The sequence below is a fragment of the Aotus nancymaae genome, unplaced genomic scaffold (assembly GCF_030222135.1).
Source record: "Aotus nancymaae isolate 86718 unplaced genomic scaffold, 86718_ANA_hifiasm-v0.15.2.pri h1tg000029l, whole genome shotgun sequence".
Classification (NCBI taxonomy): Eukaryota; Metazoa; Chordata; class Mammalia; order Primates; family Aotidae; genus Aotus; species Aotus nancymaae.
The window spans coordinates 18225873-18244649 of record NW_026988442.1 but is presented as its reverse complement, the minus strand read 5'-3'; the positions used below and the strand labels follow the sequence as shown (position 1 = coordinate 18244649).

At 37.2% G+C, this 18777-nt stretch overlaps 1 protein-coding gene across 6 annotated transcripts in view; it reads right to left on the bottom strand.

Moving 5' to 3' along the window:
* The window catches only part of RALGAPB (Ral GTPase activating protein non-catalytic subunit beta), a 90207-nt gene that overhangs the window by 57437 nt on the left and 13993 nt on the right, over positions 1-18777 (bottom strand). For 3 of the 6 annotated variants that reach the window (XM_012455026.3, XM_064382432.1, XM_012455027.3), the window contains exons 5-13: positions 16376-16507; positions 10283-10461; positions 9766-9914; positions 9419-9635; positions 7141-7176; positions 5733-5934; positions 2263-2430; positions 1682-1796; positions 1163-1310 (exon numbers count right to left, since the gene is read on the bottom strand). In XM_012455026.3, coding sequence (XP_012310449.2) covers positions 1163-1310; positions 1682-1796; positions 2263-2430; positions 5733-5934; positions 7141-7176; positions 9419-9635; positions 9766-9914; positions 10283-10461; positions 16376-16507 — 1346 coding nt within the window. The remainder of the gene's footprint in view (positions 1-1162; positions 1311-1681; positions 1797-2262; positions 2431-5732; positions 5935-7140; positions 7177-9418; positions 9636-9765; positions 9915-10282; positions 10462-16375; positions 16508-18777) is intronic. The other 3 variants (XM_021665726.2, XM_012455029.2, XM_012455030.2) reach the window with 1 other exon arrangement.

Sequence of the window (18777 nt, the reverse complement as noted above, 5' to 3'; positions counted from 1 at the left end):
GATAAAAATCTAAGATGCTAGGAAGAAGCCTAAACCTTGTCTTGCTAATGAAGAGAAGCAAATAAGCCTCTAACCACTGCAAGGTCAAGGTATTCTCAGAGATCAATTGCTCCATAAGCAGGGAGCTCTAACTGTTACCCAGGTTTGAGGGCTGGGATGGTATTTGCAGTCACATGGTTCTGTGGGGACTCCTATTAGGTGGCTGAGGAAAGCACTACTTTCCTGAGAGTTTCCACTGTCAAGGGTGGTGATCTCAATACCCAGGGTTGCACTTCAGTGGTAATGAGACCCAGAAGCAACAACTGAAAACCCTCTGCTTTCTAATATAATTTGCTGTTTCAAATATAAATATTACTGTTTACTCAATTTGAACATCAGATCAGAGGAAGAAAAGAAGAGTTTCTTTGTTCATCAGGGTCTCTTTGAAGATTTTCAGGGAGATAAGACTGTCCATTAGTGCTAACACTAGATTTGTCAATCAACATATACTTTATATTTTGAAAGACATGTCAAAAAGGGGGAGTTCAAACATTTAAATAAGACAATCTCAGGTTCCATGCTGTGAAAAAAAATGATGAAATAAGTTAATTTTTAGCAAGGTCTGTTAGGAAAGCTCTCTCTAAGAAGATGATGAAGAAAAGCCAAACAAAAATCTAGGGAAAGAACATCCCAGCAGGAGGAATATAAAGTAATGCTCTGAAGAAATCATGAGCTGGATGTGTTCAGTGAATGAGAAAAAAAAGGCCAGTGTGAAGGAGGCACAGAGGACTATAAGGAAAATGCAGACCAATGAGACCTGTAAGTAATGGGCAGGAGGACGAGAAAGAGGCAGGAGGAAGGAGGGCAGAAAGAAAGGAGAAAAGAAGAGAGAGACGGGAAGGAGAGGCAAAGAGTAGAGAAAGGAGAGAAGGGAGGAAGAGAAAGAGCGAGGGAGGAAGAAAGCAAAAGCACAAATAAAATGACCAACCAAGACAAACTGTAACACTTTACTTCCCTGATCTCACCCCTTTAAATTTTCTTACATTAAAAAACTAACTGTGCCTCTGACTCAGAAAAGTAGAGCTACACTAGGTTTAGGCTCCTGTCACCGACTGCTGACTCAGCAGGCCTGCAGTCAACAGTACTTGGGTTTTCACTTGCAAAATCATGTGTGAATACAAACCTAATATCATTTGGGTGTTGTTGGGGTCCGTTTCTGTTTGCAAGGCACCTATTAATATATTCACAAGTCTCAACTTCAGGGACAGAAAAGTTATTGGTTTATCATAAGAAGAGCTGTCATCATTACTAAATTTTCCTTCCAGGACCACCTATGGAAAAAACAAATAATATTTAACATCAGCTGTTACAGTTCATGATGCCCACATGGCAACAGCTAGAGTAGAGGAAGAGATTAGTCTAATGAGCAAAGCTTTCAGTCTAGTATTAGCCGCTGTGCTAATTCTGTCACTAACACTATGTTAATAAATGTCCTTAGGCTGTAACTGCTTGAAAACTGGTAGAAAAACTGATAGAAAAAAAAAATCACAAATCAATTTTGTTAATTCACTTGAAATAACTTGAGTGAAATAACTTGAGTTTAAAAATAAAAAAGCTCCTGTTCCATTTTTAACATAAAATTTGACTTAAATTAGTACACAAAACAGAATATACAATATAAAAAACTTTAACAAAACTATACCTCAGATTTGACTGTGCCAAAATGATGAGGGAGGGGCAACAAAGAAAGCAGGATATTAATGGAGGATCTTCTCAATTCTGTTGGATTTACATAGCTTTTGAATTTTGAGAGTTCTCTGCCAAAAAAATAAAAAGCTATTAGTATTTTTAACTAAAGTACATTTTTAGCTACTGCAAAATATATATAATGCCAATTTTTCCAAATCCAAGCATTGTGTATATGTGTATTGTGTATTTCTAAGTTAAACTGTTACCGAACTAAAGCAGACACTTACTGATTGATTGATTGATTTCTTTATCTAAAATGTAAGGCCTACTCTACAAAGGTAAGACATCTGTGCTGGAGTTGCTCTTACCCTTCTAGACCAGGCCAGAAAGGCTTCAATAACCCCACAGACAAATCAGAACTGAAGGAGTTCAGGGATGAGGTGGGTCTGGACACACTATACTTATTTAATGTGGCCTGAGTCCCCTTGGACTATGAAGACAACTGGACAGGATACATTGGGAAACTGGGGAGGAAGCACCAACAGACCAGGCCAAATCAGACAGTTGATTTAAAAGCAGAGAATGACAGCTTACCTGTCAGGCAAAATGGTTTCAAGAGCTGAAATAAAGTAAGGAACCACAACATCAATCCCTTTCAAGTCACAGCAGAACAAAGGAGGAGAGTTTAGAATAACGCTGGCCAAGACAGGATGGCACACATAATCATTTATCTGCAAACCTTGAATTAAAAGCATGTAAAATCTAGGAAAGCAAGAAAAAAATTTTAAACAAACTGCTGATCAAAAGTTTTCATAATTATTATTTGCTACATAGTTATCTGAAAGTCTATTTCCACCCTTCACTATTTTTACCCTTTAAAGGGTATTATTATTGGAATTACTGGAATTTACTGGAATTACCTGAATTTTACCCTTTAAAAGGTATTACGGGAATTAAAACAATTCTGATTCATATACACTAAGACCCAAATCATCCTTCTTAATGAAGAAAAAAAAATTCATGTTCATTACACCTTCTCAAAGCTTAAGCCTTGCAACTCAAAGTTACAGGGGGCTGCAAATAAGGCAACAGAACAAAACAAAACAATAGGCTGCACTACTTCTCAATAAACTGAGGGAATTGCTGAATTAAATTCCATAACAGAAAAATGTTGCAAAATTTAGTAATTCCTATGGCAAAAAGTATGTTTACATTTTTGTCCCTTCCCTATTATCTTAGGGGGTACAATGAAAGAAAGAAACCTGTATTCGATCCTCTGTATTCATCATGAAGGTCACCTGAATGAGATTCCTTTTAGGAATATACCTGAATATACCTTAGTTTTAACTCCACCCCCAACTTCTAATTAACTAAGCATTCAATCTCCTGTTATTCAAGAGCAACTATACGTTAAACACTCTTCTACTGTGGAGTACTTTTCTCTTCTCTGCAAAACTCTTCAGAAACAACTTCCTCACCTACTGGTTACTGCTCAACCCATTTCAATCTATCTTCTCTCCCTAGAACTCAACTAAAACCATACTAGCAAATAACTAATGCACTCTTGATTGCCAAATCTAGAAGACATGACTAAGTCTTAACTCAGTCTGCCTTTTGAAAGCATTCAACCCTTTGATTACTCCCTTCTTCTCTCCTTGTTCTTCCCTGACTTCTACGACCACTTCCTTTAACAGGTTCTTTTACTCTACCTGCCCCCAATAGTGGTGTTCCTCAGGCTGACAACCTCAGTTCTCGACGCTCTCTCTTTTACTAGCCTGATTTTAAACACTTCTTAAGTCACTGAATATAATCAAATCATTTTAACCCACACCTCTCAACTGAGCTCTGGATCTATTAGCCAAAAGGTTACTGGATATCTGGATACCTACTGATTAGTATGGTACTTCTGTGCACAGTATCTGGCACAAAGTAGGACTTAATATATATTTATTAATAAATATCCCACAGGCACTTTAAATTCAATTGACTCGCCGGGCACAGTGGCTCATGCCTGTAATCCCAGCACTTTGGGAGGCCAAGGTGGGTGGATCACCTGAGGCCAGGAGTTCTAGACCAGCCTGACCAACATGGTAAAAACCCTGCCTTTAAAAAAAATAAATAAATAAAAAATAAAAGAAATTCAATTCAAAACTACACTGATCACTTGCCCTCTCACAAATCTGTTGTTTCAGTCTGTCCTACTACCACCCATTCAGTCTTATGGCTCAGTCAGAAAGCTCATGATCATAGTCTTCCCTGCTACTACTACAGTACCATTTAGGGTATCTCCCCAGCCCACAGTTCCTGAGAAATGTATCCCCACAACAAGGGGTGAGCTCCAGCACCCTTATGTGACCCACCTTCACAACTGTAGCTGACTAGACCAGAGACAGGCAGATTAATTAGATCTTCCTTCCCAGGAATCTATAATTAAAATTTAGAGATACTAATTGGCCCTGATGGTCACCTAGACCAAGGCCATGAAAACTGAGAACTTAGAAGCACACCACAATATAAGAAAATGATCTGCAGAGAAGAGAAGAATGAAGCAGTTCTGGGAGACAGAAAGACAAAAGAGAGAGGAATAAAATTGTTCTGGTCCTTGAGTACCTGCTCTTCATGAGGCCATGCTGCACTTCCTGACCTTAGAATTTAATAAATATCACTAGCTCTCACAACTTACTCTACTTTTGCTTAAGTCAGATTGTCAGGGTTTCTGTTGCTTAAAGCCAAGCACCTATACTTAAGATAACCCACGCTGGGCACAGTGGCTCACGCCTGTAATCCCAGCACTTTGGGAAGCCGAGGTGGGCAGATCACCTGAGTCAGGAGATCGAGACCAGCCATGGCCAACATGGTGAAACCCCATCTCTAAAAATACAAAAATCAGCCAGGCATGGTGGTGGGTGCCTGAAGTCCCAGCTACTTGGGAGGCTGAGGCAGGAGGATTGCTTGAGCCCAGGAGGTGGAGGCTGCAGTGAGCAGAGATCAAGCCACTGCATTCTAGCCTGGGCAACAGAGCAAGACTCTGTCTCAAAAAACAAAAAAGATAACCCTGCCTAGTTGCCTGTATATGCCATTCTTTCTCCTATCTATAAACTTCTGTACTTGGTTCCCTCTGAAAGAGTCAGTTTAATTCTGTCTCCTGAGAACCTAGCAAGTATGCAGATATCTAAATACTGTTGTTATTAATTTCACTTCTGCACCTGTGTGAATGATCAGTTAAGGAAGGCAAAACAGTGTCAAGATGAACAGGAGGCCACTATGAGTTAATTTAGGAGAAAAGTGACAAAGTCTAAAGTGTAATGGTGGGGACAGAGTAAAAAGAGAGATCAGAAAGAGAGTTAAGGAGCAGAAAGGCAGGAGTTGGTTGATCAACTAAAGATACAGAAGAGTAGGATTCTAAAATGACTCTAGTTTCTGGACTGAGCAACTGAATGGATGGCAGAGGCATTCATAAAGATGGTTGAAGCCAGAGATTTGGAGAAGATGACCCTAACCACCTTCCTAACAGAGTCTAAATACTACCCTAAGTTCAGCATAATCATTCAATCCTCCATAACTCTTATCCCTGGAGTAAATAAATGTGTGCTGCGTCTTCCCCTGAATGCCCACAGCACATTATCTGTGCCTCTCCTATCAACGTCCTATTCCTGTTGGATCACTGTCATGTGTGTACATGGCTTTGTTCATGGCTTTGCCCAGAAAATACGCACCTTGGAGGCAGGATTTACAGCTGACTTATTTCTGGACTGCCTACATGTGAATACTGTGCCAAAAATTTGTTAACAAATTATTTTGGTCCTTTGAAATCTCTCCATATTAAAAAGATTCAAATAAGATGACATAAATAGCACTTCTAAAACAAAAAGGGTCTTAAGGGGTCTTTACCAAATCTGATGAGGCAGGTAAAACGAAAGATTTCAGGCAAATACCAATCACTTACAGACATCTGTAGGTATTTCAGACCAACATTCACTCATCGGTTCAGTCTGCCAAGCCGCGCTACAATGGCTTCACTATCAAAACTATATAAATGAAAAAACAAACAAAAATTCCAAGACCTGGATAAATAAGCTGGCAGAATCTCTTCTCCAGTCTTCTTGCTACAAAAAATCCTACACAGTGTCCCACAAGCCTCAGCTCTTCCTGCTTCATAGTTATCAGGAAATTCACTTGCATCAAACATAGGATTGGAAACCATGGTGTCTGTGGACATTTGTGACCCTTTCCGTCGAAACTCCATGCTAGCTTGTGTTGTAATGGCTGGGGAGAGAAAAGGAGGGTTTTATTATATTTGCAATATGCCAAGTAGGCTCATGGGACCCTGGACACAAAGATCAAATGTTGGTGTCATTAAATAGCTACTTGAATCCAATAAGTGCTTTTGTTTAGCAACTATGTCGTAATGTTTTTAAAAAGGGCTCTCTGAAATCTTCTTTGAAAATAAGTTACAATTAATTTACAGTGGCATTGTCAGTTTAACAGTTTGTACAAGAAGCATTTTTCAACTGAATTTTTGATCAGCAGAGTACATTTGTATATATCTGTATCCACATACAGATATATAATACAAAATTTGGCTTTTCTATTATTTCTTTCCTGTTTTTTCTTCCCCCTACAGAATGCTTAAATGTTAAGAAAAATAGCTACTGCAATTTACACATTACCCCGGATGGACACCATAATTAAATGGGCAACCCCATGCCAATCTGTATACTTGAGGGAGAGGCCAAAGTAAGGATGAGAAGTGGGCAGGGAGAAAAAGAGAGCATTCCCACCATCCACCCAACTCCAAAACACACACCAAAGAATTGCCCAACCAAGCAAAATGAGAATGAATTTTAACAACCACAGACAGCAGCTAACTTGAGGTTGATAAATCAGAAAATTGGATTGATAAGAAAGATTATCATGGTCATTCGTTATCACTGAAACAGAAGCCCTTCGAAAGTTGCTTTTATTTTTAACAAAAGATTTCACAGTGTATTGAAAATCACTCTGAAATCTTTTATTACTCTACATGAAATGCTTATTTTATAATAGATTTAATAGAATGCAGAGTCAAGCGTAAATCTTTATGCAACTTCCCATGAGCCATTTTTAATCCTGAATAAGCTATCCAGCAATAATACATTTGAAAAACACTACATGCAGAATGCATACAAATCAAACACTAAATCTGTATAAAAATAAGCTTAAAGCTTTAAAAAAAAAAAAAAAGCCAAAACACAGTTAGTGCAAAGTCCTTGAATTCATGACATGACCAGACTAGTATACAGAAATAATGGGACTGATTCAGGCAGATTAATTTGCTTTTGCCAACAATCTTCCCCATTCAAAACACAGAAAAGTATTTTCTTCCCAAGTGCAAAAACTACAAGAGACAATGACAATCAAATTTTTTAATGGAATTATGAAAAAAATAAAAACATGACTGCAATTAAGGAGAAGCTTCTGGTTCCTACTTACAAGATTTATAAGAAAGAAGAATTTGGATAAAAGATGCTGCAAGATAATAGAAATAAATGGAAACAAATCAAAGGACAGTAGTAATTATAAAATACTTTAAAGATGGTGAAATTTTACAATAAATTAAGAAGCTTTTTAGCTTTTTAAAAGTTAAATTAAAAGTTTTACAATACCACAAGCTAGTTCAAAAACATAGGAAATTGTGCATTCAGGTCCAAAATTATGAGTTTTGTATCATGCAAAACAATGAACGAAGAAAATTACACAACTACAAAGAATTGAGGTTTTGAACTGCCCATAACGTGCATTAAAATTTTAGTTCATTAACCCTTCCCAGCTCAATGTTACTTTTACAAAGCACAGTGTACTGTCATGTAAATCTAAAGCTAACCAGTTCAAAGAAGCAAACATTTTAAGTTAGAGGTGAACTGCATGGCAGAATTCCTTGATGGCAGCCAGTACTTTAACAGTTAGTATACCCAGGCCTCCCACCAGACCTGAGACCTCAAGATTGGCACCTAGCATTCTAACCCCTTTAACTATTTGGATACCTCCTGGGTAATGTAACAGCCTTTATCATCTCAGAACACAATGAGGAGAAAAGGAACTTCTATCCTCTCCCCAGCAAGGAAAAATTTTAAAGACATTGTTCACATATGATTTGAAGTCTGGTTTTTACTTTCTGGTACAAGAGGGTGAGCAAAGCTGTTACAAACTCCCTGGAGAGCAAAAAGATCTATAAGTTCCCTTTAAGAAAGCCCACCAACCAAGCAGCAGGTTGAGCCACTCTAGATTCATAGATTTCAGTGTCAGCAGCTCTATACCCAAAAGTTACATTGTAAGAATTACATCTTAATAAAAATAAAAAAGAAAAATAGGACTGATTCATTCTAGAAAATACAAATTAATAAATATAAACATGGTACAGAAAACTCAAAATATAAGGTACATGAACATAAAAACAAGCATAACCCAAAAGTGATTTTTTTAAAGTTTTCACTTATTGTTAAGTAAGCACATTTACCTATCCCAGAAGTAAACAGTACTTTCAAATTATGAATAAAATTATAATATGAAAATGGCAGAATAAAAAGTGTCTGAATTTGAACAAAATAAGCAAAAGTATCCCTAAACTCAACCATGGCAGTCTCAAATTATATTCCTAATAGTGCTTATATTCACAACTTCTCTAAATTCTTTTAAAGATTTATAAGAACATTCAAAATAATTACATGTGTATAATGTTCACAGACACAGACCCTAGTTCTGAGATGATAATAATAATAGCTAAAAATGATACTAACAGCTAAGAATTCATTTCTGAGAGAAAGCAGAGACCCTTCTGGGCATTGTATCAGTTTTATCCTTGGAATTAACAGTCTCCCTAGAGACACATAAACTAATATAATTAGACATCTTTTTGTTATGATCTATTTCCAACCCTAGTAGAAAAGTGCTTTCTTACCAAACAACCAATACACTCATTAATGGATATATCACAGCACCTGGCCCACAGTAACAGCAGCTATCAATAAATGCCAGCCACTGTCATTTTTCAGCTAAGACATATTATAAATATTCAAAACACTGTGCATTACCCCATCCATCCATCATGGCCCCTATGCCACTACTTTCAAATATAATGGTTGAGATGACCAAAAAAGACACCAGTTCTTATTTAGACAGTTTCCTTTTCATAATAAAATCTAAATGAAGGTATCAGTGTTGAGTTATTATTTCTCCACCAATCACGCTTATTAAGTTAAAGAGCAAATACTATTTTTGAAAGTGTGCCCTTGAAATAAATTTCTCTAGACTAAAATCTGAGAGGTTATAGTGTAAAGCAAAACTTTTCTGATTGTTTACATGTACTAATGAGTGAATGGCTGTCAAAATCTAAGAAAACACTTCTTGTAAACTAAATTTCCAGTTCAAATTTTTAGTTCTTTATATAAATGTTATTATCCTGGCTGACATGAAGGGAACTTCCAGGTCACCTACCAAAAGAAATCTGATTCAACAAAATGTGGCTAACCTTAAGTATGTCTAATAAAACCAGACAAAAGGCCAAACCTCATAGAACATACATAAAAAGAACAGGTAGGAAAACTTTCAAAGTTCTGTTACTTCAGCTGGAAGGGGTTAAGCACAAGACACTGCCTGGTCAGAAACAGAGAACTTTTTAAGATACATATTAATCTTGCAGGTAGGAAAGTCTAAAAGAAAAAGAAAAAGGAAAAGGAATAAAATGATAACGTATTTCTTGAGTAATATTTACCAGTCATGCTGCTGTCTCTGTTTATCCCATTATGAAGTTTACAGTGAACAAATGCTGCATCAAATAACCATGATCCAAAGAGATTCAAGATGCTGTTAACCTTTGGTCTCCGAGGGGCAGGCAATGGCCGGGGTTCTGAACTAGTCTGATTTGGACTTGACAGAGGAGAGGTGGAGGATGTCTGGTGCTGAACTTTTGCGGCATGAGCAGTACTAACCTATTAGAAGAACACAAGAATACACCCATACCCATGAAAAGTTTGAGAAAATGGCAAGACTTTATTTTAAAAAATGGCAGATTAAAAAGCCAACTATACATAGCATAACAATGGTGATGCAAACTCTTACTGTGCTTGTCTTCATGGTGGCCTTATTCACAGTAACAGCCCGGTGCCTCCGGTTATGTGGTGGGGTGGTATTGACAGCAGCACTTTGAGGCATACTTAATCTATTCACGGGTGTTGGAGGAGCACTGTCTGATCGGGGTCTAGAAATGCCTTCAAAAAAAAAAGACAAATGAAGTTATTCTTCATAGATCAAAATATATCATCAGAAAATTTTTCCCAGCAACCTAGTGAAGGCTTGGGACACACAGACAATAGCAGAGTGCTAGTTCCCTCTCAATATCCATTTCTTTTAAGAGGCAAAAAGTGCAATTACTTTTGCACCAACCTAAATATTTACATAAAAACAACAGTAACCCTCTGGCTATTTTATTTGTTGCAAATAATTTTCCCTCGCTTGTTATTTGTCATCAAATCTGTTCATCTTTTCCTCTGGGTGTTTTCTAATAACTCCTAGGGTTAGCCTCTAGAGTTATCTAAATGAAGCTCTTCATACACATAACAACATACACAAAATTCACCTAAGAATGCATCCACCAGACAGCTGATTCCACGCATGGCACGAAAAAATATTTGAGGCAGATGTTTAAGGCAGGGATACTGATTCAATTCTTGCGGCATTCCACTCACAGTCAAGAACTGTTCCTGAAATTTGGGAGTAGAGCTTATAATAGCTGGGTTACTCAAATCCACAGGATTACTATCAAAAGAGAGAGAAGAATTAATCACAAATTTAGAAATTTCTATAGCAATAAAATACATGTAATCTAATTTAAGAACAGGACTGTTCATATCTATTTCTTTGATTCAGAGAAGAGGCAGATTTGTATTTAATGGGCTAATAATTCAAATATCAGCACTTCTTTACAGAAGATCTGCAGTGTGATTAAATGAACATTGCCTATTCAGAGCATAAGAATCAAAGTAAGACTAGAAAAAGTTTTAATTTTTTAAGAGTATATATAAATATTTTTTCTAATATGTTTAGAATTAAACAATAGAAGATGGACATGGTGGCACACGCCTATGGTCTCAGCTACTTGGAAGGCTGAGACAGATCACTTGAGCCCAGGAGTTCAAGGCCAAGGTGGCAGTGAGCTATGATTATGCCAATGCACTCCAGCCAGAGTAACAGAGCAACAGGCCATCTCAGGATAAAAAAAAAAAAAAAAATTAAGCAATGGAATGGTAAAGCTATAAATATGTCAACAAGAATTCCAAGGAGAAAAATCTTATTTTAATATTAACATTTCCAATTTTCTTTTAAAAAAAAAACAAATTTGAAAATCAGGATTGGTGTTACAGTTTTATGTTGTATTCATGTGTATGTACTAAAGCCACACATTTCAAAACAGTGTATTTGTGTTTAAATTACATTTTATGTACAAATAGGTTTAAATATTTCCATTAAAAAACAGATTGATTTTTCACTCAAATGATCTGCTTAAGCATTCCATTAAAATGCCTCTCCAATTCAAAGTAATATTGATAATCTAAAGCCAGTAAACAGAATTTTCACTAACTACAAGGCAAAAGAACTAGGCTGAGAAATAGAAATCAGTGATCTATACATGCTCTGCCTTTCGAAACCCTTTTTTCCACCCACCCAAAGACTTAATTTCAAGTAACTGTAATTGGGGAAAGGGGAATGTGTGTGCATGTATGAAAAATGGGCTTCCAGTGGTAGCACACTGTTTCCATAGAACTGTAGTTCATCACGTGAGGTAGAGGAGGGAAGATTCGTCTCTAGCAGCAGTACCTGCTGGGGGCTGTAGTTCAACTATTCAGAAATTAGAAGACCAAGGAGAAAGGCTGAAATGGACTACACCTAAGTCCAGCAGAGCTCAGCTAAATTCATGTCTATTACACATCAAAAACTAGAGAGAGAAAGGTTCATATCAGCTTCTCCAGAGGTAAACCAGGAATGATTTTACTGGCACCCAAATATTCAGAGAACAGATTCAAGAACATAAATAAAACCTGAAATGAGAATGGGTAACAAAGGCTACAAGAAACTAAAAAAACACTGCATTCCTGCAGTTCCCAATGCCTGTGTACCTGACACACGTGGGGAACTTGTTGAAAATCCAGATTCCACTTAAATTTACTGATCAATCTCCAGGTAGGGCCTAAAGGGCAGGTGGTCATACAACAGTCCAAAGACAAGGATTTGAGAACAGTATGGGAAACAAAAATAAGAAACATTTTTTGGTTTTCCTGGAAAAAGATAAACCACTAACATACAAGACAAAATGTTGATGCCTATCTCCCCATCATATTCCACCTTCATCCTAGGACATCTACCAACAATCAAATAATCACAATCATAAATAATCCTCATGACCTGCCCTCTACCCACTCGCAGCTCATTTAAGAAAGGAGGTAAAATTGTCCTAAAGGAGTTATCCAGATGTCTGCCAGAGACACAGTTAACAAAGATAACTTGACCCAATTTTCCCTTTTGAGAAACTAAGCAAAAGGAAAGCCCCCATGAACTGAAAGGACAAGCACTAAAGTCAAACAGTATCACAGCTATTTACACCACTGGGCAGTTACCAAGAGACTGCATGTCCCCCTCTCAAACAGGGACTCAGGAAGAAGCCTGCTGGAGAAAGAGAATTGTTGTGTATGCACAAGAGAATCAAAAAAGCAAAGAAAGACAAATGACAGAGTGGCTTGTCCTAAGGCTGCCTGGATCCCTCTCCAACATGAGAAAAGGTTGTTCGCTGCTTCATGGAGCCTAGTAAGAACGCTCTTAACGTCACATAATCTTTTTCACACTTGCATTTGCTTAAGTAGTCTCCTATTTTTTCCATCCAAACTGATCCTGAGTAAAGTACCACAGTCAGCTCAACAAGAAAGATTATCTAAGAACTATCTCTAAAAAAGACTCTAGGACTAGAGTTTTCTGTTATTTCAAATTCTTGAGAACATAAAACTTTGACACAACAGAGCATAAAAAAAAAAGTTTTCCTATTCAATTCGTCAAAAAATAGAACTATAGACAATTCAGAAAAACATTAAAAGAAAAGCATTCCATAACGAAGCAAATCTTTTCTTTCAGGAATGATAGATGGTTCAACGTTGGGAAATTAATTAATATTTCACATCAACAGATGAAAGAAGAAAAAACACTTAATTGCTTAAATGGATTCAAAAATATTATTTGAAACAATTCAGTACTACTTCTGATTTTATTTATATTTTAATTTTCTTTCTTCCTTTTTTTTTTTTTTGATACACTCTTCCTCTATTGCCCAGGCTAGAATGTAGTGGTGCGATCTTGGCTCACTGTAATTCCACCTCCCGGGCTCAAAAAATTCTTGTGTCTCAGCCTCCTGAGTAGCTGGGATTACAGGTGCATCACTATGCTCGGCTAATTTGTATTTTGTTTTTTTGGGTTTTTTTTTTAAGACAAAGTCTCGCTCTGTGGCCCAGGCTGGAGTACAATGGCACAATCTTGGCTCACTGCAACCTCTCCCTCCCAGGTTCAAGCGATTCTCCTGCCTCAGCCTCCCAAGTAGCTGGGACTGCAGGCATGTGCCACCACGCCTGGCTAATTTTTGTATTTTTAGTAGAGATGGGGTTTCACCATATTAGCCAGGCTGGTCTCGAATTCCTGACCACAAGGGATCCGTCCACCTCAGCCTCCCAAAGTATTGAGATTACAGGCATTAGCGACCATGCCTGGCCCAGTTTGCCCAGTTTTTTGTATTTTTAGTAGAGATGGGGTTTCACCATGTTTCCCAGATGGGTCTCAAACTCCTAAGCTTGGGTCATCCGCCCGCCTTGGCCTGTCAAAGTGCTATTATTACAGGTGTGAGCCACCATGCCCAGCCTATATTTTTTAAATTTTTTAATTGCTTAGGAAACCAGGAGCATAAAAAAGAACATCTAATATCAACAACCAACATCCTACTCAAAATTCCATATATTAGAGGCATTCCAATGAAAATCAGAACCAAAAAAGGTGCCAAAACAGTATCATTTTAATTCAACAGTATTCTAGAAATTCTGATGGATGCAGTAAAATAATATACAGAATTAACTGTAATAATAATAGCAACTTTTCAAGCACCTACCATGCACTAGGCATCATATCATTTTACATACTTTTTCTTCTTCAATTCTTATAACGAGATGGTACTATCATTATTCCCATTATGTAGATTAAAGAAACTGAGGCACAGAGAGAATAAATTGTTTGTTCAAATTCACAAAGAAAAAACTAGCAGAACTCAAGTCCAAGTCTTACTGCATCCAAAGTACTTTTAGTCATCAAAACAAGTATGAATTATTAGAAAAAAGACACTTATTTGCAGATATGTGTCCATATCTCAGAAGAATCAGTGAAATACTCAGAGCTCTTTTAAATGCCATATATAGTATGCAAAATAACATAAAGTAAAAAATGTTCTTTACAGCAGTAATAGCCATCTAGAAGACAGAATAGCAGAAAAGAGTTAGCTTTTCACAACATCAGCAATACCTAGAAACAATGGTAAAGAAAATATTAAAATCTTTGTGAAGAAAACTGTAAAACATTTCAATAAGATATGCAAAATTCTAAAAAAAAGAAAAAGACATACTCTTAGAAAGGCGGACTCAATATCAGATATAAGCTTTTCCCGAATATATATATAGGCTTAATACAATTCTCATCTTTGGTAGAGTCTGGCTAACTGTTCACCACTTTCTCTTTTCTTCTCTGTTCTCTTACAATTAAGTGTGCTGTGTGTCTGAGTTCTGGCCAATGGAATATGAGTAGCAGTGATTTATATTACTTCAAAGCCTGACACATAAAACCCTCCTACAAAATTTTCCTTGCTCTCTGTTCCCCATCTGCCAGCCAGATACAAGACTCCTGCTTATAACATTGAGGCCCTAATGGAGTCATCTGTTGAAGATGAAAGAGCCTCTGCCAGCAGGGTCTCCTAAGACTATGTGAGCAGAGCCAGTCCTGCTCCAGACTTTATAAAAGATTTTCAGGTTCATTTGCTAAAGCAGAATGTATTCTTTACCCTAATTAATATACAATCCAAACCCCAGAAGGTTTTGTTGAGGTTTTTCTTTCAGCTTGCTTATGTTTTGTAACTTGAAAAATTAGTTCTAATATTGATCAGAAATGTTAAACAGGCAAGAAGAGAGAAATATTCCAAGAGAAGAAGAAAGAGAAAAACATTAGGTCTACTAAATACCAGTAAAGATTATAAAGTTAAAATAATTAGGAGTGTAAATCTGATATAAAAGTAAATGAAGAAATTAATAAAGTAATATATGTACTAAAGACAAATCCCAGGCTGGGCATAGTGGCTCCATGCCTGTAATTCTAGCTCTTAAGGAGGCTGAAGCAGGTGGACTGCTTAAGTCTAGGAGTTTGAGACCAGCCTGGGCAACATAGGAGGACTCCATCTCTACAAATTGTGTGTGTGTGTGTGTGTGTGTGTGTGTGCGCGCGCGTGTATAAAGACAGATCCTGAGGTATATAAAAGAACTTACTATTACAAAAGAAACAAAATTGGAAGAAATCATAGGTGACTACCTATCTGATCAAAGAGCACTATAACTACAAAATGGGAAGAAATAATAAAAAATGATTAACATGCCTAACTTATAAAAAGGTCATAAAGAGTAATTCAGAATTACTGATACACAAATAGAAAAATTAGGCTAGTCAACACACAAATAGAAAAATTAGGCCAGAAACAGAAGATATGCAAGAAAAAACTTTAAGAATCAGATCATTTACAACAGAATAAATGTCCCACAGAGCACATGGATGGGGCTAGAAGAGGGATAAGAAAAAAGTGATGAAGCTGAACTGAAGAGAATTACTATAAAGACAGGGACAGCAGGGAGTAGTAGTATACCCCTCTATGATATTTTAGGGTGTATCTCTCACTGATACTTTTTTTTTTTGGAGATGGAGTTTCACTCTTGTTGCCCAGACTGGAGTGCAACGGCGAAATCTTGGCTCACTGCAACCTCTGCTTCCCAGGTTCAAGTGATTCTCCTGCCTCAGCCTCCTGTGTAGCTGGGATTACAGGCATATGCCACCACACCGGGTTAATTTTGTATTTTCAGTAGAGGAGGGTTTATCCATGTTGGTCAGGCTGGTCTCGAACTCCCGACCTCAGGTAATCAGCCTGTCTCAGCCTCCCAAAGTGCTGGGATTATAGGTGTGAGCCACCATGCCCAGCCTGAAACTTTAAACAGGGTACTGGAGGAGGGCTCTGAGAGGCAGACTGACCAGTCAGTGCTGGACAGAGAGGAGCAAGGCAATCTCCAGTCCCCACAGAATGTGACAAAAATCCCAAGACAGAGATCATCAGCCAGGCTGCAGCAACAGGCAAGAGAAAAATGCAGCACTGACAACAGGGAAAACATTCCTAGAGAGTGTAAACCAACAGTGGCTGAGGACAGCCTAACCTTGCTGGGATGGGGCGAGCAGAAGGCACAGGACAGAAATGTGCTTGTTGTCCAGCAGGGTTCGATTTGATGAATGGTGCTTAGCATCCACATTCTGAATTCAAACAAGAGACTTAGAGTATGGTTCCTGTCCAGAGACACTTACTGGGTAAATAGCACATGAAATAATAAAAAAAAAGTAATACCTTAACATATGTAAAAAGCGAAACCATGTCTGTGCAACACACTCATTATCCATTTCTGGAGGGATCAGACTGGCATCTTCATCAGGAACTTTAAATGGAGGAAATGAAGGACCATACGTAAAGCGTAGCAATCTAGAAAATAAATGCACACCAAGTCCATTTCTTAACAGACTGAAAAATACACTCAAGCATAGAAACATGAAAGAGAAAATACATGAAACGTGTACCTCACATAAGTGAATAAGATATACGGAAACCCTCATTTATAAAACAGACAAATGGAAAGATTTCTAGTTTTTTATGTTTGGGATCATAGCTATGCTAATTACTCTGATCCAATCACCATATATTTTACATACATCAAAACACATCACTATGTACCCCACAAATATGTCCAACTATTATGTGTCCATTAAAAAAAAAAGTTTTACATTGAAAACAAATTGGAGACTTTCAAAATGATTTCTAATAAAAAGAGGCTGGAAAGAGGAGAGTATGTTCTGGTGTATATATTTTCTATGTTATACACATGTGTTATCAGCATCACACATGAGTTTTTGGGTAAAATAAACAAGTACACCAAAAAAAGAATGTTTTAAATTATTTAAGACACATATAATTTAAAATTGTATTTAAATAATTACATATTAGAAATCACAAATATATTACATTACTTATAAAAAATTATAGCTCTTTATATACATCATTATATAATCATACAATATTTAAATTTTTAAAGATTCATCTCACTGCCAATTTCTGCAACATAACTAAGTTATAACAGAATTACATGAAGTTTAGAATTTATGACATACCATAAAAATAACTAAATTCAACAACTCAATTACTTAACAGTAATATTCTAAATGTATTAAAAGTATTCAAAGTCGTTTGACTCAATTATTCTCTATCTAGAGATAATATAATCAGAATATATATAAAGACTGTGTATAGCCCGGGCAAGGTGGCTCATGCCTAAAATCCCAGCACTTTGGGAGTCCGAGGAGGGTGGACCACAAGGTCAGGCGTTCGAGACCAGTCTGGTCAACATGGTGAAACCCTGTCTCTACTAAAAATACAAAAATTAGCCAGGGTAGTGGTGGGTGCCTGTAATCCCAACTACTTGGGAGGCTGAGGCAGGAGAACCATGAGAACCACTTGAACCTGGGAGGCAGAGGCTGCAGTGAGCTGAGATCATGCCATTGCACTCCAGCCTGGGTGATAGAGCGAGACTCCATCTCAAAAAAAAAAAAAAAGACTGTGTATAAATCATTCATATTGGCCGGATGCAGTGGCTCACGCCTATAATCCCAGCACTTTGGGAGGCCGAGGCAGGCGGAATCCTGAGGTCAGGAGTTCAAGACCAGCCCAGCCAACATGGTAAAACCCTGTCTCTGGAAAAAAAAAAAAAAAATCATTCATATCACCAATATTTTTTAAATAAAACAATGGGAACAACATAAATGTCAAAACAGCAGCAGGGGAAGATGGAAGGACTGCTTGAAGTCAGGAGTTCAAGGCTGCAATGAGCCATGACTGCACCATTGTACTCCATGCTGGACAACAGCAAGATCATATCTCAAAAAAAAAAAAAAAAAAATGCTGGAACAGTGGTTCACGCCTATAATCCCAGCACTCTGGGAAGCCAAGTCCAGTGGATCACTTGAGTCCAGGAGTTTGAGGCCTTCCTGAGCAATGTGGCAAAAACCTCGTCTTTACAAAATATACAAAAATTAGCCGGGCATGGTGGCATGCACCTATAGCTCCCAGCTGCTTGGGAGGCTGAGGTGAGTGGATTGTTTGAGCCTGAGGAAGTTGGGGCTGCTGTGAGCCCTGATCATGCCACTGCACTCCAGCCTGGGTAACAGAGCAAGACACTGCCTTAAAAAAACAAAAATAACAACAATAATAACAAGGAAATTATTAAATGAATAATTCAAGTATATAATGGAAAACTACAAAATCATTAAAAATATGATCTCAACAGCTATTTAAGAATGAGAAAAAGTATGCGTAACTGAAGTGACAAGAATCAGGCATCAAATGAAAACAGCAGATAACAATGTTATATAGAATAATGCCAAACTGGCACTTTTATAGAGGAAACTAAATGAAAAAATACATTAAAATGTTAACATGGGTTGGCTCTAAATGATAAGTATTTGTCCCTACATTTTCCAAATTTTCTATTATAAGCATGTACTATTTTTATAATCAAGATAAATGTTTTATTTAAAAACAGATCTGTAATTTTTTAAAGTAATCCTCTGCCTATGAGTCCCACGGTATTATGTATTCCAGGTTTACAGTATTGTATTAAACATGATGAAAAATAAATGAAAACTGCGAGATCACTTTTTACTGAGACACACTAATTTACTGGAGAGATTAACTGCTCCAGC